Here is a 19,755-nt window from a genome sequence, read left to right on the forward strand (position 1 = left end):
TTGAAAAAAACAAGCCACTACTTTTCTGTTAATTAGAACAATTTTATTAATTAGTCTTGACAGGAGCCCCTGGCCTGCAGGGATAAGAAAAAAGGCTCAAGGTCAAAGGTCAGGATTAACATTCAAGACTTGAGCTGCTGCCCGACGCCCACTCTCAATGCAATCATTGACAGAAACACCTTCATAAGATGCTCCAGCTAGAGTCAAAGGCAGCTGATGTTTATCTAGAAATTGGGCAGCTGCCTCTGGAAAAAGCAAAATATAGGTGAACATCAGTTGAATTTTTACTTCCTGATCCTTCTTTATCACTGGTTTCCCCTGCCCCTCAGAACTCACCTAGTCTCTGCCAGTGGCCCAAAGTATATTGAGGAATACAGCTCTGCGGATGAAAAATCAAGAGATCAGCGGTGATTTCCTAGCCACCTCCCATTTGTCCCTCTGCCCTAACTTAGTTACCTTGTGTAGGCTGACCAGACTTTGAGTTGGAGGCTTTTTTAGCCCCAACTGTGTGGCAACTGCTTTCTGGGCTTGTTGCTGGAATAGTTCCTGAGATAACTTCTGCCCTCCACTCTCCAGAGCTTGCAGCCAAGCTCCCCCCAACATCACCTAGGTATCAAAAATAATGAGTAGCTTTTCCCCCCTCCTTACACCCCAGATCTTGAATCTCAAAAGAAATATCAAGTCATCTGGGTTAGGCTTATGATTTTCTGGGATTTTTTTTTTTTTTTTTTGGTTTTAAAAAAAATCATTCCCTCTATAGAAGGCAAGCCAGAACTGAATTACCAATTGTAAGTAGAAGGGTTAGGGACTAGTTCAGACCTACTTCCTGTTTGGTGTTTTTTGGTTTTTTTGGCAAAGCAATTGGGGTTAAGTGACTTGCTCAGGATCACACAGGAAGTAATAAGGGTCCAGATTTGAATCCAGTCCTGATTCCAGGGCTGGTGCTTTATCCATTGCACCTTCCAAAACAGCCCCCCTCAGGTAGTCTAAAAACTCCAGTAAGGACGCTTTCTCACCGTTACTCTAAGACTGCAAGGACTTCCGTCCTGTTCAGGAAAGGCAACAGAATCATATACAATTCCCAGGACACCAGGGTCTTCAGAAGATGGCACTAGGTGTCCAAACCCCTGGGGAAGGGACAAGTATGTCAGTGTTGTAAGGCCTCAGACATACCCATGTTTTCTTATTCCAAAGTCCCCCATTCCCTTTTACCTGGACAGGCAGATGAACCCCCTGATACTGTAAATTCACCACAGCCACAGATACTGCGTAAATAGGGGCCAGGCTCTGGGCCAGAGGGGCTGCATCAGAGGGAAGTAGCTCACTTAGCACTGGAGGAAGAGAGACACATAGTCATTTGGCACCTTCAAGGGAAGGACTCCTAGTCCAGGCAGGAAAAGACTGGAGAAGTGATATAAAAGGCTTAATCCTCAAAAATCCTCAATCCCACCCTCAGAGAGACTATGGAAAAAGCTGCCCCACCCCCACCCAAGGGGGACCACCCTCTCACCCTACTACCTGCAGCAGGGACAGCACTAATGATGTGATCAGCCTCCAGGCTGCTGTCTCCCAGAGATACCTGAGAGACATAGATGGGGAAACGGAAGCAAATCAGAGGTATAACTCAAAACGGGGGGGGGGGGGGGGGAGGGAGGGAGGGGGGTGCGTCTGTATTCTACAGCAATAGCCGTGCCCTTCCTACACATTGATCTTTCCTCACAAATGTCATGTTCTAATGTTTTCTAATGTTCAGTCATTCCTGCACATTGCAAAGAGGATGGATGCCCCTTACTGAAAGTCCTGGTGGAAACTGGAGTGCACCCCTTCTATTCTAGAGAGTGTTAGGCAGTCAGCAGCTATTTATAGTTTAGGGATCAGAGCAAGGAGAAAAAAGTTAATAGGGAGAAACAGTATTCATTGTCCTATTATTCAGCTCCCTAAAAAAAAGGCAGACCCTCGTGAGAAATCATCAGCCACACAGACTTGAGGAGCAGGTTATCCCCAGAATTATTTATACCTGCCATCGACCTGAATGGAACTTGAGTCCACAAACTGCCTGACCCTTTAGAATGTCGACTCCTCGATGACTCAGGTAGGTGCCCAAGGCCTGGGGCAGCGTCTCCAGCCCTCCCCGCAGAGACCATTGGCTCCAACGCTCAGCTCTAGCCTGATTAATCAGAGGTGAATCTAGTAGGGGGCTCTGTCCTGGAGGAATTAGGGAATATATCAGTTTTTCTTAGCTGCTCCCCTTTAGCTGCTGGCTTTCATATCCAGTAACCATCCCTGCCAGTTGCATCTCTTCACCTGAACCCCGCAGCAATCCCAGCAAAACAGATCGGTGAGTCCGTTCAGCCTTAAAGAGACTGGGGAAACAGGAGCGGACACTGAGAACTCTACTGTCCCCTGCAAATACTCCTCGACATAGACTGTCCATAGCAATAGAAGCCACCTTCAGAAAAAAGAAAGGAATGGAAAAGGCTTCAGGCCTTGGTTCTTTCAGGGCTTTGCATCCCAGCTTTCCCTTAATGACAGCTTTTTTCCCAAACAGGAGAAGGGCTAAGAAAAAAGGCTTGCTTCCCCATGGGAAATGGATGCAGTAAAGATGAGGTGGGGTGGGAATGTTCCCAGAGGATATGGTTGGAGGCCTTGAGAGCTAGACTGAGCATGGGTGTCCTGGGATCAGGTTTTATTGCAGAAAGGAGAATTTAAGGGAGTTCTGAGTGGAATCACCTCAAGTCCCAGGCGCCTCTCTGCAAAACTGTGCACGGTCTCATCAGGCTCCATGCCCCTAGGAGTAATCAGCTCCCGAAGGCCAGCCCAGAGCAGGGGCTTGGTGAAAGGGGGAGCTGGAAGAAACAGTCCCCTGTTTTCCGAGAGAGGAAAAAGTCCACCATGAGGGAGGGTCAGCTAATAAGGCTCCTCCAACCCAGAATATTAGTTCTACATCACAGGGGCTTGTCATATCAGGAGAACCAAAATAAGAGAAATCAAAGGATTTAAGGCTAAAGGAGAATCCTTAAAATGAAAAATAGGGGGAAAGGGAGGCATAAAGGACAAAAAACAGTTTCCCAACAGAGAAGCCGGGATTGAGGTATTGAAGGTAACGCAAAGCCTACCTGAGGCCAGTGGGCAGGGGGTGCAGGGTCCCCCCCACATACAGGAATCGATTTTGGGCAGCAGGATGGTTCCCGGGAACTGGCAAAATTGCAGAATCCAAGCCAAGCTCAGAGACCTGCCCTTAACAAACCCCCGCCATCAGGAATAAAAAGAATTAAGGGAAGCGCCTGAGCCGGGGGGACCGAGTGGGGCCGGGCCCACCGAAAGGGGGTCTCGGCTTCACCCCCAGGAAACCCTCTCCCAGTGTTCCAGGCAGCCTCTGGCTGCCCCTCACCATGAGCAAGGTCCTGGCTCCTAGCTCTCCGGCAGGACGGATTCCCCGGGGTCCAAGTTCAAACACAGCTCCGTCTTCCCCTCGCACAGACCGAATCCAGCCTCCGAGGCGCGGGCTGGCTTCGATAAGGATCACCTGGAGGAGAGGCCACGGGGCCCGGCCCCTCATGGGCTGCCCGCCTCGGAGTGCGCGACTCCCTCATGGGGCGGAGGGGGGGAGGGGAGCCCACAGCTCGAGCTGTCCCAGGGAAGGGCGGGGGCTTGGTTCCCACGGCCCGGGTAAGGCACTCACCTTAGGAGGCCGCGGGGCCCGACTCAGGTGGTAGCAGGCGGCCAAGCCGCTAATGCCGCCACCCAGCACGGCCACGGTTCGGGGCATCGCGGAGCCTGCGGGGAAGGAGAGGCGCCCGCTGCCGAGAGGACTTCGAGACTCCCAGCCCCGAGGCAGCCCGGCACGTGGCGGCGGGCAGCAACCGGGACTCTCCGGCCTGCAGGAAACGTCCGATCGGATCCTACTCCGCTTCTCCCCCACCCCCCGCGGGCCGGGGCAGCCTCTGGACCCCCGGGAGAATCCCTCAACTCTACACTCACCGAAAGACGCTGGGAGACAAAATGAGCGAGGGCAAGGGGAGGTGGGGAAGGGGGGGGTCGCGGGGTTCCGGCAGCCCCGCCCCCAAGCCGCTGCACTGAGGAGCAGATAAGGGCCGCGCCTCGCACTATCGGACCCAGCAGGATCCAGACTTGACAGACCGGAGAGTCAAGCCCCGGCAAGGTGGGCCCCGAACTCCTCCCATGGCCGAGAGGCCTCAGTCACGGTCCCGGCCTCCCTTTCCCACCGGACCTGGGCAGCCTCTTCCGGCTAGCCATCCACTCACTCTCCGGAGGCTCGCCCCGGCAAGCGAGGCTTTCTCGAGTTCCGATTGGCGGGATCAGAAACCCCTCCATAGGCTGTACCAATAAAAATGCGGAGTCTCCGGGCTTCTTCCTTAGGGGGCGGGGCCAATTGCCAGCAGCTTTTTATTAACCCATCGGCGGCTAGCCGTCCTGTGGCTGCAGGTCCGGAAAGTAGGCGAGAAGCAGGGTCTTTTAAATTGGGCGAAAGAATAAGATCGGCACGTACCCCGGGGACAGGGCGCGTGGCGGAGGAGCAGGGGACGCCCGAGGCCGGGACCGTGGGGAAAGGGCTCTATAAACAGCAGGCTGATGTTAGCAACAGACCGGGCCTGCGGGAACCGAGGGCTCCCGGCAACGCCGCAGCTGTTTGTCAACACGGAGGGGCAAGTCGGGCCCCCAGGCTTCGAGGTAATGCGCGTCGGTCCCGAGACTAGCGCTCGGCCTCAGACCCTCCTCCCTCCTGCCCCCAGCGGCTCCGAGGGCCTCCTGCTGGTCACACGTGAAGGACAATAGGCTCCCACTCCCAGGACTGCAGGAATCTAGAACTCTGGCCCTTTCCCCCAGGTCTAGACCATAAAGAAACACTTTGGACTTTTTTCCTATTAAATTTATTCACAAAAAGTGAGACTGTAGCGGGAATGGGGGCTGTACACGGGCAAAAGGTAGGGCAGTTCTGTACACGGGTCTGAGAGGCCGGGAAGCCTCCAGGTGTTGAGGGGTTTTCTGTTTTAATAAAAAAAATACAGGGGAGACAGCCCCTCCCAGATTAAAAAGACACAAAAATAGACGTCTCTGAGGTAAATGGGAGGCCTGGGATTTATGGGCATCAAGAGGGCTTCACAGGTCCCGGGACTTGGAGGGGTATCACAGGCACCTTGCCGGCTCCTGCATCAACTGGTAGAACAGCACGTAGCCCTCACTGGAGGCCACCTGGTTTTCACTGACAGGGGAGACACTGCGGAATGGGGGGAGAGGAGGTGGTTGGTGATTCAATTGCTCCGAAGGATGCAATTACTCAGGGACCAAGTGAAGGCAGAATTCCAGCTATCTAAAACCCATAACCCCCTCCCTCTCCCTCCCTTCCCCATACTGACTCCCATACTGGACTTGAGCCTCACAAACGTGCTGGGAAAATTTGGGGATAAGAGTTAAAAAAGGGAGGTGTCCTCACCGAGAGTCATTGTAGACATGCCAACCAGTCTGGCCCCGGCACAGGGCTGTGTAATGACCATAATGGACACTGCCCGAGTGGTTGCAAAGGGCATACAGCTGGTACACAGGGCTCCCTGTGGAGTTAAAGCTATTTAAGTCCTTTCCCCTGGGCAACAACAAAGTCCCCTGGTATTCTTCCTCCCTCCCAGGTAACATCTTCCCTCTCTACCTCCTAGGGAGCCACCCAACCAAACTTACCAGCTTTATCACTGGCAAAGTCACCCAGGCTCAGTCGCTGCAGGGGAAAGTCAACACCAACAGAACTTTTTTTAATAGAGCCTCGAGATGCAGAAAATCGATTCAGGTCTAGGTACCATGTTAAGGAACATGGAATGAGGAGAAACAGGTTTGCAGACTAAAGCTACTGAATTCACCATAGTTTCTCTCTCTGGTGGGTTATCATGCAGTACCCCCATCCCCTGGAAGACTAATCCTACTTCACACCCTACTTCTTGTAGGGCAATCCCTCCAACCTCAGAGTACTGAAAGGACCCAAGCAGAAAATGTCTGCAGGAACACTAACAAATGTGAAGGGGTAGGGGAGAAATGCAAAGGCCATTCTAAAGGCAGGATACGAAGGACAAGGATCCGGGGAAATCTCTGCACAGTTAGCTTTTTGGTGCTTCGTGTTCTCTGACGACATCTGTCACACACCTGCATTGGAAATGAAATGAACATGTTCCACATCCTGAACATTCTAGTCATCTCTATTTTAAGACTGAATGTGCTCTCCATTCACTTTGGTATCCTATGATCTGAACCTCATGTCCATCTGAAGAGGTTGATTTATGATATATACCCCCTCTCCTGCCAGGAATATCTGGCAACTAATGAAGCATCTCTCAACTCCCCTTGTAAAAAGTAAAGTAAAGCTTAAGTATTCTATCCTATGGATCTATCTTCCCTCCCCCCACTGACACATACCGGGGCATTCTCTGACTCCAATTCTTCCTCCTTGGTAAAAAGGCTGAAACAATCTCGAAGAGACACCTTCCCCCCAGCAAACCCTTTCTGGAGTACAAAAAGAAATGGTGACCACATTATCTCAATTTGATTCTCTCCAATCCAGGATACATATCACCTTCTGGTACCCACCCCAAGGGAGCCAACCACCCTCATTCCCAAACCTAAGGGAGTAAGTTTAGTTAAGATCCATGTATAGTTAAAGATGCCACAAATGCAAAGACAGATAAATGCTTACTCATCATTACCATAACTGATTAAAAAAAAAAATTCAAAATGGGCTGAGAATGAGCTCCGTTAGGTCACAGACTCTGTGACCAACTCATTAACTAAATCTTAAAATCTCCCTAAACTCTCACCTTAGGGATGGGTAAGGACAGATCACAAAAAACCTCAAAGGTTGTGGAGCGATACCCACAGGCCTGGCACTTGAGACAACTTTTTAACTGGCCAACAAACAGGTCTAAAAAACAAAAGATAAGTTTTACCTCTGAAGCTCTGTCCCGCCAGTACAAAATGTCCCATCCCCATTTCTATTTCTAGTATTTACTTCCCAGTTTTTCATAATGCCCATCTTTTCCTCCCTGTATTGTATATGTCAGTCCTCCCAGGCCCACTTCCCCATTTTTCCATCTCATTATGTTCCCCTATTCATGATGCTTTCATACCCACAATTTTGCTGTCTTCTCGATCCAAGTACCGTTTCCACATTAGATTGGCTCGCTCATCATCACTGTCACAGATCATGGAAAGCAGTTCTTAGGCCCCAGGAAAAGAGTCCCAGCCTTAGGCTGCCCTCTCTCTCACTAGAACAGGCCCCACTCTTAACTGCCCCCTTGTGAGCCTTGTGCTCTTTTCTCCCTTCTCACTTCACTAACCTTGTAGGAGGTAAGGGCATTACGGAACGTCTCATAGGTCAAGGAAGATGAAACAAAGATAAAGACATGAACACACAAAGAGAGAGAGAGAAGGCTTTGCTTCTGTTTCTCATTTTTTTTCTACCCCACTTCTCAATGTGTGAGAGTCTTGAGTATTCTCCTGCCCCTTCTGCCAGGCTATAGGCTTCAGCCAGGATAACTTCCCATCTCCCCTCAATTCCTTTATGTAACACTCACTTCCCCACTTCATTTCATCCTTAATTCCTTCTTCCCAAATTATCCCTGTATGCCTGCCTCCTCCCCACCCGAAGAAAGTACCATTTCTAATCCTATATTCCCAAGCCTACTAAGCTTATATTAAAAAAACTTGTGTACACGAATAAATTTATTAGGAAAGAAGGGGGAATCAGGTTGAGAAAAAAGGTTCTCCCCTTACCTCAGGTCAGGCTCTTCAAGGAGGGCCCCCCCTCGTCGGGGTAGAGAGGGGGCTGGAGTATCAGCCAAGATGGGTGGGGCACGTCGACCCCTCCGGTTGATCTCTAGATGTAGCCGCTCCATGAGGAGCTTCAGGAACTCCTGGGCATCCTGCTGGCTGTAGCCAAACAGTGACTGGTGGACACTGACTCTCAATTTCCCATTCCCCTTCCCTTTTCCCAAACAGTATCCCACACAGATAAGGATTATCTATTCTTTTATGAGTGACATATTAAGAATACTCCTACCTTACCTCTGTTTAGGGTTGCTCTGCCTTGTCCCACCCCTACCCCTCACCAACCTCGACAGAAGTAGGAAGTTCTTCTTCCTACCAGACCCCCACCTGTATCCGGAGAAGGAAGGGACATATTTCTGGAAGACAGTGCGGAAACGTGTAGGGTTCACAGCTTCACAGGAGTCAGGGTGCCACAGAGCTCCCAGCACATCTGCAAAGGCTATTATAGGATGATGGATAAAGGTGAAGCATTGAAGAGGGAGATGGAAAAGGGGATGTGGAGGAGAGTTATTTCTTTGGGATCAGTGGGCTTTGTGATGAAGGCAGATACATGGATTTATTATTGGAGGTGGCAGTGGTATCTAAGGTAGTTTTCAAAGTTTGGAGAATTTGGGGTGGAATGAGCAAAGGAACCACTGGACTAGGAATGATAAGACCTATATTCTAATGCTGATTCAGCCACTTACTAGCTAGGTAATCTTGGGAAAGTTATTTAATCTCTTTGAGCCTCAGTTTCCTCATAGGTAAAATGGGGATAATCTACCTCTATCTACCTCACAGCAATATTGTGAGGATTGAGATAAGAACATAATTCCAAAAACTGTTAAGCATCTATCACATGAATACATTATGATAATTAATCACATGTAAAATAATAAATGTAAAATTATCACTCCGTGATATTGCTAAGAAAAATAATGAAGCTCTGGGGAATGAATGAGGGTATGTTCTCCTACCTTCAGTAAGTTCTTGGTGGGCCCGGCCCCCACCAGGCACCTCTTGCCGAAAGTCTCTCCGAAGACAAAAGTCCCGAAGAGGCCGTGTGCTACTCAGACACTGTAACACGGCATTCAGGAAACACTGTGGAACACAGCAGGTCCTCCAGTCAGGCCCATCTTCAGAAAGGACAAGCCTCATCTCATCAGTTTTGTCACTTTCCTCCCCTTTTTCTTGTTGCCAAACACTGAGGGACACACTCACCGTATTACCCAAGTTCCGGAGACCAACATGGCCAGACCCCAAGAGCAGTGTATGATGAGCCTAGAAAAAGCGCACAATGCTAGACACCCCAACAAAAACCCCAACCCATGTCTTCTCTTTCCTTTTTTTAAATGTCTGTCTTTTCCACGAGAGCTGACTCTGTAACTTCTTTTGCTATCCTCTGACTCGTACCATTCCACGGATCCCTCTGGTCCCCTACCTCGTTGGCCATGAGCAGTATACCCAGAACAGCCGTGTGCATCACTGACTCTGCCATTGCTGTCCCACCTCCGAGCCCGTTCCAGTTCCGCCCGGCCAGTCTGCGCTGCAGCTCCCGGGGCAGTTCCCCTAGCACCGGCATGGCCCCCCAGTTGCCCCCTGCCTCCACCCTCCTGCTCCGGAGACCCACTCCTGCCCCCGTGGCAGACTCCCTCGCTGACCCCCACTAGGCTTAGTTCGGCTAACCCGGCAGTAGCTTACTCAGCTATCCCAGGCTCCCTCAGATATTCCTAGCCCCACCTTAGCCCCAGAGATTAATTAGCCACAAGCCAAGAGATGGGAGGGGGTAGAAAGGGGAGGTCATTAGGGAATGAAGGGCACAGGGACTTAAAAAAAGAATTCCAAATAGCGAAACTGAATCCCCAGACACTGCTGCACGGCCATATGACAGAAGGTTCTGAGGGGCCTCAGGTATCCCAGAAAAGGATGTCGAGAGGCCAGAGAGGGGAAGGGAGAGAAGAGGGCTGTGCTAGTTAGCAATGCCAGCATAGGAACTGGAGGAAGAGGAGGGGTAGGGAGGGGACTGAGGCAGTGGCAAGAGCAGGGAGCCCGAGGGAGTCAGAAGCCTGGAGAAGAGTCCTCACCATCTTGTCATCGGGGTGCACAGACTCCAGGGGCCGGGCGGACGTGAGAAAGGGGCCATGGGGGGGAGGGGGCTCTGACTGAATGGTTATCAGGGTAGGGGGCCCAGCGAAGCCACCCAGTCTGCGAAGAGAGGTGCTGCGTCTCAGCACCGGGGGCTCGGGCCGGAGCGTCAGGCGGCTCAGGGCAGCTCCGAGCTCCCCGCAGCCCCGGTGTCCACCCAAAGCCCCTACTGGCCGCAGGTCCCCACTGCTCACAGACTTGGAGCGAGCCAGGTTAGTGCGGGCGGGCAGGGGCAGCGCCACAGTGGGAGGCGGTGAGCCGGGCAGGGGCACTCCGTGGTCGGCCCGGAGCGGGCCCCGGGGCCGAGGGGCTGAGTTTCTCCCCCGTCCCAGCTCCAGCTTCTTGAACCTTTCCTCAGGGGGTCCGGGCCGAGGGGGCAGAGGCCTTAGCATGGGGTTAGGCGCAGGCACTGGGCTTCGGCGCTCCTTGCTCCTGGCCCGGGAGCCGATGGGTAGCTTGGCTCCCACCCGGGGCTGGACACTGATGGGCTGTTCACGGGCCCGGCCCAGGCGGTGCTCCGAGGCCTGGGGCATAGTGGAGACCCGGGGCAGGCCCTGGGAGGAGAGGAAAGGGTCAGCCCCAGAACTCCCCGGGGAATGATGCCCATACACACTCGGGCTGCCCTCCGGGGGATGGATGGATGGCTTCTCCACCCATTCCCCTCATTCTAGCTGGCACACCTGGCTAATCATTCGGGGGCTACACAGCCCCCAGCGCCAGGCTGTGCCAGGGGCTGGAGTCGGATGCCTGGCCAGGGGCTCGCCCCTCCGATTGCGGGCCCATGCAGAGGGAGCAAAGGCTACCACAGCCCCGGAGGCAGGCCCGGGGAGCCCTCCCTGCGCACAGCCCCAGCACTCGGATTTACGGCCCGGGCGTTGGGCCGGCCAGAGCCCCCTCCCCGCTGGGTGCACCCCCTCCCCCCAGGTGCCTCGGCCCAGGGCCAGGCATATAGTCGCCGCTGATTGGCTACGGGTGCGGGAGGCTCCCGGGCCGCCTCGGACAGGCCACCGGCCATCCTCCTACTTTAGTGGCGGCGTCCCGCCCCCAACCCAGCCACGACAAGCGCGGCCCTCCCCCGACGCCGCTGGCACACATACTCGCGCCCCCAGACCCCGGCGCCGCTCTAGCGCCGGGAAGGCAGCATCGTCCCCCCACCCTCCCACTCCTCGCGGCGCCTCAGCCTGTACCTGTCCCCAGCGAGGCGGCAGGAGGCCAGGCGGGCCCGGGCCCCAGTTCAGGGCCACCCCCTCCTGCCCCAGAGAACCCCCCCCGCGGGCCCGGCTGCTGGCCCCGCCGCCGCCGAGGCCGCTCCCGCCGCAGGCGCCACCGCCATCTTTGTTCCTCCCGCCCGGCGCCTGGGCCCGAGCTTCACCCGGGACGAGGGCGCCTGCGCAGCGCAGCATTCGTTCGGACCGCCTCCTTCGCGGCGCTGGCGTCGCCCCGCCTCTTGCGTCCCGCGGTGGGTGCCATGGAAACGCAGCCAACTGTAGTAGCTCAGCCTAGAGCCGGACGTCTCCCGGGCCTTGACGGGTTTACTCCCGCGTCACTCTGCTAGCCACAGGGCCCAGGTTCTCTGACAAAGAACTGCAGAATACCAAGCCCGGGTTGGGTGAACTGTCAATCACTAGGAGAAGCGATCTTCTCTCCCAGGTCTCATGTTATTCAGCCTGCTGCTTCTAAGGCCAATGACAGCTCTGACTTGGTACTAATCCAGAGCTGGCCCACTGAGGCAAACCCCAGCCAGGCCAGGAGGGTTTTCCTCAGAGGTGCAGCAGGAGTCAGTCCTATAGCGCATTCAATCACGCATTCTGCATTTCCCACCGGTGTGCAAAATCCTGTGTGCAAAATCCTGCATCCACCAGCACGCAGCCGTGAAAAATGACCAAGCAGCCAATATTTTGTTGAGGGTGGGAAAATCAAGGACGGGAGTGACTGGGAAATGCAAAGTAGGATTGAATAGAAGCAGAAGAGAGATTCGGAGTGTTTTAAATCAATTTTTATTGCCTTCTTTCTAATGACAGCGCCCGATCTTGAACCCAGACCCCTAAAAAAAAGGGCCCTCCCCTGTAACATAAGCCTGTGTGGATACCCAGAACAAAGTAGTATTTTGATTACTAAGTACATTCCTGCTTCCTTCAGCATCCATCATCTCTGAGAAGGGGGGAGGAGGGGGTCAGAATTGGTTACATAGAGCAAAAATCCAATGTCTTTCCTGGTCTAGAAGGCCATTCTCAGGGGTTTGGATACTTTGCATTACTTCATACACATCTTCCCAAGTGTCATCATTTTCTTCAGGCTTTACCTTGTAGGCATTTGTTTTGCCTCCAATCTTTCAAAGCCTTTAAATGCTTTTTATCCATATAGGATTTTTCCCTTAGTCTTTGATCTCCTAAGGAATGAGATGGCTGGGCCAAGAGTATGTATAAACACTCTAGTTATTTTTTTAATACTTTCAAATTGTTTGATAAAATGGGGTACTGAAGTGTATCTTCACAGCAACAACTAAATTTACCATTTTCACAACTTGTCATCTTTGTCAATATGATGGATAGGAGGTGAAACCTTAGTGCAATTGGAATTTCTCTTCAGTTAGGGATTTGGAACACTATCAAATGGTTAATGGTTTGCATTGCTCCTGACTGTCCATTCTGAGTAATGGAAAAATTAATGGAGGCTCCAGATAGGAAAATAAAATATGCTACCCTTTCACCACAGAAAAGCAGGGGACTACTAGAACATGATATACATTATCAGCTTCAATCATATTTTTGCTTAAGCATTTTTCTAAAAGAAAGTTTGAGTTTCAAGAAAGGGATGAAATATTGTGGCATAAAGATAAAGTCATCAATAAAATATTTTAATTGCTTGTTTATGTTTTTTTGACTATTTGGAACAGTCATATATTTATATATGTCTAGCTCTTCAGGTATGATCTTAATCAGAGATATTTGAGCTTCCCTTTCTTTGTAATGGCACTGATGTTCATACACAGCTTATTAGTTTTATATGAATTCCACAACAATGTGATGCTTTGAGCTAGGGACATGAAGGAAGGCTTTGTAAGACAATGGCAACCGAGATGAGCCTTGACTTTATTTTTCTCAATAGAAACCTATCTCCTTTCTCTCTTCTTCCCCTCTTTCCACATTGAGAAATAATCAAGAAAAACAAATTCTACTATTTGCTACATCCAAAAAATTGTTTCAATCTGTAGCCTACACATATAACCTCTTTTTCAAGAAGTGAATAGCATACTTCCATCTCTGATGCATCCTCTAGTTGGTCATTGTATTGATCACATTAGGTCTTTCAAAATTGTTTTAGAATATTGTTGTCCATGTTATGTCAACTCTCCCATCAGTTCAATCATATTTTCAGTTTCTCTGAAACCATCCCCTTTATATAACACAATGTTATAACATTACATTCATATACCATAATGTCAAGCCATTTCCCAGTTGATGGTCATTCTCTTAATTTCTAGTTGTTTGTCACCATAAAAAAAATCAACTATATTTTTGTTTTTTGGTATTTTGCCATATATTGAGTTTTGAGGTTTTTCTACAAAGACTCTCTACAGAAGAACTTTAACAGGCAAAGAAGGAGTAAATATTAGGCAAAGGGGAAGGCTTTCACACATATGGAGGCAAAATGATCCTGATTAGTTAATAGTCTATTATACCTGGAATGTAGAATATAAGGGGAGAAAAGTGGTATTAAGACTGAAGTAATTTTGGAGAATGAACAACCTTAAGTGCTAGGCTGAGAAATTTATATTTTATTCTCTAGGTCAGAGACAGCCACCGTACCTTGCCCATTTCAGGTCCAATCCCAATTGCTGACACTTCTTCCCTCTGCCCTCCCTCTTCCTCAAGCAAAAATGAATAAGACACAGGAGCCAGGAGAAGCAGTTTTTATTTAAGGAGGACATAGCTATTGCCTCCAAGAGAGGGGATGACACAAATTTTCATGTTGCATCTCTCCAGGATGTTCATATCTTTCCAAGTAGTGGGAAAATGACGAAATCAGGTCCCAATGTCTGCCTGCTGCTCTCAGCCCCATCTCCAAACAATGCCAGGCTCTGAGTCCCAGCATACTTATTTGTAGCAATTCAATCCCAGAGGCCCAGTCCCTGCAATTTCACGGCAAAAGGCAAAGAAGGGCCATTTTATCAGCTGGGTGGATGAACGTAGTGATGGCTGAAGGAGGCAGGAGCCAAATATATCAGAAATTCAAGCAGAGGCATTACTTCTCTTTGTGTTGGATCACCCCTTTCTGAATCAGGTCGGGGATCTCTACTGCCAGCCAAGGTCCCAACTACAGAGTAAAGAATTCATAGAAATTTTACTGCATATTTTGATCCCATTAGAAATTCTGATCTTGAGAGATTCATTGGAGGAATGTACCCCTTGTAACTCTCAGCTATTTTTCTTACACCATCTCTGTTCTTTCCCATGACACCTATTTATATACATAGTATCTACAAACAGATCACCATATACCACTACCACACTTACCCCCAGAGCCATGAGATGAGCCAGTCCAAACTTTGGCACATTCCTAGCCCACAAGGGTTTGAAGTGTTCAGTTAGGCATATTTTGCCACCCCTGAGGGAGAGATGAGGAAAGTGAGAAAACCTAAAACTCCCAAATTACAGGGCAAAATAGCAACAGGAAAGGAAATGGAGAGAATGTCCTTCCTTTGCCTGGTAAATGAAGCCAAGATAAAGGCCAATCAATTTCCCTCATCCCATCCTTGGCAAAATGTAAGTTAAAGAATTCCCCCTTTAGGGCAGCTAGGTGGTGCAGTGAGTAGAGCACCAGCCTTGAAGTCAGAAGGTCCTGAGTTCAAATATGACCTCAGACACTTAATACTTCCTAGCTGTGTGACCCTGGGCAAGTCACTTAACCCCAAATGCCTCAGGAAAAAAAAAAAAAAAAAAGAATTCCCCCTTTCCCCAAAATTTCCCATTTCCAAATCAGTTCCAACCTATACATCTTTGCTGTCTTTCCATCCAATTCAGGAACAGCTATCTCTGGCGCAGTAGAGGGATATGTAATCGGGATCTAGAAAAATAAAAGAGTTATAATCTTCTCCAAACAGAGTTCTATAACCCTGGCTATGGAGGTAGGTTATTGGTTAGCAATGCTTGCCCCCAAAATATCCTTATCTCCTCAAATCCCAATTTCATCCCTTTAATTCTCATAATCCTCCTTAGCCCAAGAGGCTAGTTTGCATGTTGAGGGTTCCCCTAATTTTCCCCAACCACCATATTTTCTATCCCATAACACTCACATCAAACTCGAGGTCAAACTCGTACTTAAGTAGATCATGGATGTACCAGCATTTTCCAAACCATCTGTAATAAATTCCAAGATTTCAGACCCACTTCTCTTCCACTCTTTTCTATCCATCCCACACAGACTCTTTAGCTTGGGCTATAGGCCTGAAAAGACCATTGAGGGGTAAGAATTGGGGGGAAATGGAAACCTGGGGGGGGAAGGGGAAGAGGGAAAGCAGCCCACCATGTGAGATTTGGAGTGCCAGACCCATAATACTATCCACTCAAGAACCCTTACCCCACCCGTCCCCAGAGGCCATGCCTACCGGGTCCCTTCCTTGTTGGACTCCAGTCGAAACCAGTCATTGTCAGCATTCTTGTTATTCTCCACATACTAAAGGTACAGAGGGATTATAGGATCAGAGACTTAAAAAGCTGGAAAGCATTTCAAAGCCATCTAGCCCAGCCCATACTCAGTTGGGATGTTTAAAAAATTACCAACAAGTAGTCAAAAAGTCTTCATTAGAAAATATTGAGGCAGCTCGGAGGAAAGAGAATTCTCTTCTTGCCATGGAGAAACACGACCATACAGTCACTCGGAATAACCTAACAATTCCTCTGGCCTTGACTTAAATCACCTTTGACCATGCCAAAGGCTGGGATCTCAGACAGATGTAGGTTGACTTCCCATCAAACAGAGCAGATCAGATCACTGGGGATTTATAACATGATTTCTATGCAATTTTGGTGCAAATCCTGGCTCTACTCACTAGCTTATCTGACCATGAACGAATCTTCTGCCTCCCAGACTCGCATTTGTACAATAGGGATGATAATACTTTTAACATTTTGTTTTGAGGAATAAATGAGAAAATGTCCAAGAAGTACTAAAAATATGAGTTATTCTTTCCCTTGCTCTGTGTACTTATTGAGGAGATGTTACACAAGGCGCAAGGTTTTTTTCCTTTGAAGAAACCAAAAGACCAAGTGATACAGTCACTTAAGATCAGTTTGACAGCTGAATGTAGGAATAACAGGAGCACTCAGAGACTTGTGGCAATCTGATCCACTATCAAACTATTGCAAAATTAAGGCTCTAAAAGGACACATGTCTAGGAATGTAGCAGAGGTTTCCCAATTCCCAGTTTAGGGATCTATACACAAGAGAGTATTTACACAGATAAACAATGGCAAGATAATCTGAGGAGGAAACACCAAGAACCATAGACTGGGAGTAAGAAAGGACACCGAATTAAGTCTTTAAGGAAACTAGGGAATCTAAGGGAGGGTGAAGGAGGAGGAGGCTTCTAGGAATGAGGAAAGTCTGAGCAAAGAGTCAAACAATTTGGCTAAAGCATGTAATACTGAGTGGCCCAAGGGATAGAGGGCTGGGCCTGGAGTCAGGAAGACATATATAACTGGGACAAGTCCCTTAAGACACCACCAGCTACTTGTTTTACCAGGGCCTAGCTTTCATTTATTTCAGAGGAGACTCCTCAACTGAAACGATAGGACAGCAAGAGTGCCTCTCTCCCAGAGTTACTGGGAGTTATTTATATATAGTTATATAGTTATTTCTAAAGTGCTTAGTAGAGCCTGGAACATAGTAGGTGCTATCTAAGGCTATTATATATTTATGTAAATATGTAAACTAAATAACCATATAACAGATATTCACTAATATTGTTAATCATTATAGTGGGAATGGAATAACAGGCCTTTGGAAAGCCAGTCTTGAGAACTCTGTTATTAATCTCAGAGCAATAGTAAATCACTGACGAGTTTGAGGCTGGCTGTCTGTGGGGGGCAGAGGCTGAAACTGGAAGGACGTTAGAGTACTCCAGGCAAGGCAGCTGTGAACCCAGAGCTGTGAATGGGAGCAGGCGTAACTGGCATGCGACCTGACGCCGAGGGAAAAGGGGGAAGAGAGTCGCTCTGCGGCGCTGGTGGGCGATGGCCTCCACAGACACAGCAGAGCCGCACAGCTACGGAAAAATTCGAGATGTTTCGGGCAAGTCCAAGGCCTTCCCCAGCGGTCAGCAAGGTGTGGAGCAGGGCCATGGAAGGGTGACTCGGGGAGAGCGAGAGGCTCCCACGGATGGGTCATCGCCCTGCAGCCCCCACTCCCTCCCGGCGCGCCCTGACCGAGGCTGCCGCGCTCTCCGGACGCTACTTAGGGCTTCAGCGAGCGAAAATCACGGAAACCGAGGCTAGGAGCCCCGCAGAGACCGGAGGCTTTATCTGCGGCCCAGGGAACACTCCTGGGTAGGAAGGACACGTCACGTTCCGGCCGGGCCCCCTATGGGGGCGACCACGCGGGTTCACAAGGCCAGTGGCTCGGAAAGCAGTCGCTTTCTCTTCCAGTCTTCCAGTCTCCCTCAAACAATAGCATCTTAGGGGGCTGGGGAAGAGGGGAACCCCAAAAGGGAAACCCGGAAGCAACTTCCGCCCGGAGTCTATTCCCGAAGAACCTATTTCTCCTTCTGCCTACCCAACCCATCGACCGAGGAAGCGCTACCAACCCGGATAAGAGCCTGATACTCCTCCTTGAGTCGTTGCACCCACAGCTCCCGATCCCGGGGCCCGGCGTTCGTTTTCAGTACCGGGATCTCGGAAACAACCCGCCGGGTGGCCTCGTCAGCCATCTTAGACCAGGGCACACAGCGACCCGGAAGTAGTCTTCCGTTTGGTCGTCTTCATCTTTACTATGGGAAGTTAGAAGGCCACTGGGCAATGAGATACCCATTCGAATTCATAGTCTTTTGTCTATATGTACGTGCGTATTTGGTCTTTTAACCATGAATGAAACTAGGAAGATGAAAAAGGTATTTTCACGGCGGCTTGTCAAGGTGGGCGACAAACATGACACACGATTTCCGCTCATGCTCAGTGATCTCCTCCTAGAAAACTCACCAGATACAGAAATGTGGCAGCTTCCTGGCAATTCTATCCACTTAACTCATCTACCCATTATCCTGAATCCAAGACCTTCGGGATTCATCACAGAGTGCCTTCCCCACGCTCTAAATCTTAAAACGTACGCACCTGGCTCCTTGCCCAGATTGAGCATGCGCCATCCGAAAATCGCCCCTCCTACTGAGGATGGGGCGGAGCCAGAGCCAACTCAACCAACCAAATTAATGGAGCGCTTGCCCTGATTAAGGCAGTGGGGGGAGTGCTGCCCCCAAACAAGTACACGTTGGCCCTTTAATGGATTTGTCAAGTCAGCAAGTATGTATCTGAAGCCAGCTCAGCCCTAAGTACTTTGAATACAAAGGAAAGACGTCAACAGTCCCTGCCCTCCTGGAGATGACAGTCTTTTTTTTTTTTTTTTTTTTTTTAATTAATTTTATAATTATAACATTTTTTGACAGTACATATGCATGGGCAATTTTTTACAACATTATCCCTTGTACTCTCTTCTGTTCCGAATTTCCTCCTCCTTCCCTCTACCCCTTCCCCTAGATGACAGGCGAGCCCATATATATTAAATGTGTTACAGTATATCCTAGATACAATATATGTGTGCAGAACCGAATTTCTTGTTGCACAGAAAGAATTGGACTCAGAAGGTAAAAATAACCTGGGAAGAAAAACAAAAATGCACAGTTTATACTCATTTCCCTGTGTTCCTTCTCTAGTTGCAGCTGATCCTGTCCATCATTGATCAACTGGATCTGAATTAGATCTAAGAAATGACAGTCTAACTAGGAAAGCAACAGGTAAATACTATCTACACAGGAGAAGATGAATTAAAGGCAACTTGATCAGGGGAAGACACTAGCATTCCGAGAAACTAGGGTTTCTTGCAGAGGATTCATGCATGTAGGTGCACCCACCGCTGGTGCAGATCACCACCCAGAGACATTGGACCTCCTCCTACAGGAGCTTAACGCCGTTGTTCTCTAACATTAGATGGGCACCAGTGCAGCCCAGTGGGATAGTTATCCATTTTGTCATTTCTGGCTCTCTCCCCTCCCCACTCTTTTACTTTCCTATTCTGATCTTTTATCTCTTTATTGTTACTACTTCTCCAAACAAGGATAGAAACACTAGGAGAAAGGGGTAAGAGAGGGAGGAGGGGTGATAAAAGGAAGGGCAGGCTGAGAACCAGGTGGGTTAAAAACAAGGTATTGTTAAGGAGGGACACGGGGAAAGAGAGAACAAAACTATATACAGGGGAGAAAACAGGATGGAGGGAGTTACAGAACTGATAATCATAACTGAATGTGAATGGGATGAACACACCCATAAAAGGGAGCAAGTAGCAGATAGATTAAAAAACATAATCCTACAATATATTGTTTACAAGAAATGCATTTGAAACAGAGAATGCATACAGAGTAAAGGTAAAAGGTTGGAGCAAAATTTGTTATGATCTTGTTAAAAGAGAGAAGGAAGGAAACTACATCTTGTTAAAGGGTACCATAGACAATGAAGTAGTATTGTTACTGAATGTATGTGCACCAAGTGTTACAGCATCCAAATTCTTAGAGATGTTAAGCCAGGGACAAGAAAAAAC

The 19,755-nt window shown here is 49.2% G+C and overlaps 3 protein-coding genes across 5 annotated transcripts in view; all 3 read right to left on the minus strand.

Moving 5' to 3' along the window:
- Positions 1-21: 21 nt before the first annotated feature.
- The window catches only part of PPOX (protoporphyrinogen oxidase), a 33,380-nt gene continuing 13,646 nt past the window's right edge, over positions 22-19,755 (minus strand). Inside the window, exons 2-14 of one of the 2 annotated variants that reach the window (XM_074309232.1) lie at positions 3,982-4,294; positions 3,683-3,878; positions 3,392-3,526; positions 3,117-3,232; positions 2,731-2,863; positions 2,305-2,449; positions 2,018-2,205; positions 1,519-1,579; positions 1,213-1,331; positions 1,017-1,127; positions 457-606; positions 337-379; positions 22-245 (exon numbers count right to left, since the gene is read on the minus strand). In XM_074309232.1, coding sequence (XP_074165333.1) covers positions 103-245; positions 337-379; positions 457-606; positions 1,017-1,127; positions 1,213-1,331; positions 1,519-1,579; positions 2,018-2,205; positions 2,305-2,449; positions 2,731-2,863; positions 3,117-3,232; positions 3,392-3,526; positions 3,683-3,769 — 1,431 coding nt within the window. In that variant the 5' untranslated portion in view covers positions 3,770-3,878; positions 3,982-4,294 and the 3' untranslated portion in view covers positions 22-102. Of the gene's footprint in view, positions 246-336; positions 380-456; positions 607-1,016; positions 1,128-1,212; positions 1,332-1,518; positions 1,580-2,017; positions 2,206-2,304; positions 2,450-2,730; positions 2,864-3,116; positions 3,233-3,391; positions 3,527-3,682; positions 3,879-3,981; positions 4,295-19,755 lie in introns of those variants that run through there. The other variant, XM_074309233.1, reaches the window with a different exon arrangement.
- USP21 (ubiquitin specific peptidase 21) lies at positions 4,876-11,272 on the minus strand. Of its 2 annotated transcripts, XM_074309230.1 has the most exons (14): positions 11,139-11,272; positions 9,891-10,505; positions 9,028-9,087; positions 8,784-8,907; positions 8,155-8,266; positions 7,774-7,929; positions 7,338-7,367; positions 7,128-7,192; positions 6,819-6,922; positions 6,421-6,507; positions 6,072-6,150; positions 5,695-5,802; positions 5,456-5,570; positions 4,878-5,239 (listed from the first exon to the last, which is right to left on the minus strand). In XM_074309230.1, exons 2-14 carry the CDS (start codon positions 10,482-10,484, stop codon positions 5,149-5,151), a joined length of 1,725 nt encoding a protein of 574 aa, XP_074165331.1. In that variant the 5' UTR covers positions 10,485-10,505; positions 11,139-11,272; the 3' UTR covers positions 4,878-5,148. The 2 variants fall into 2 exon arrangements, with proteins under 2 accessions (XP_074165332.1, XP_074165331.1); XM_074309231.1 differs by lacking the exon at positions 7,338-7,367 and having other exon boundaries at positions 4,876-5,239; positions 11,139-11,271.
- Positions 13,850-18,297, minus strand: UFC1 (ubiquitin-fold modifier conjugating enzyme 1). The gene is made up of 6 exons (XM_074309237.1): positions 17,756-18,297; positions 15,560-15,627; positions 15,248-15,311; positions 14,942-15,018; positions 14,469-14,559; positions 13,850-14,268 (listed from the first exon to the last, which is right to left on the minus strand). The coding sequence occupies exons 1-6, from the start codon at positions 17,876-17,878 to the stop codon at positions 14,197-14,199; spliced, it is 495 nt and encodes a 164-aa protein (XP_074165338.1). The 5' UTR covers positions 17,879-18,297; the 3' UTR covers positions 13,850-14,196.

Source organism: Sminthopsis crassicaudata, chromosome 4 (genome assembly GCF_048593235.1).
Source record: "Sminthopsis crassicaudata isolate SCR6 chromosome 4, ASM4859323v1, whole genome shotgun sequence".
Classification (NCBI taxonomy): domain Eukaryota; kingdom Metazoa; phylum Chordata; class Mammalia; order Dasyuromorphia; family Dasyuridae; genus Sminthopsis; species Sminthopsis crassicaudata.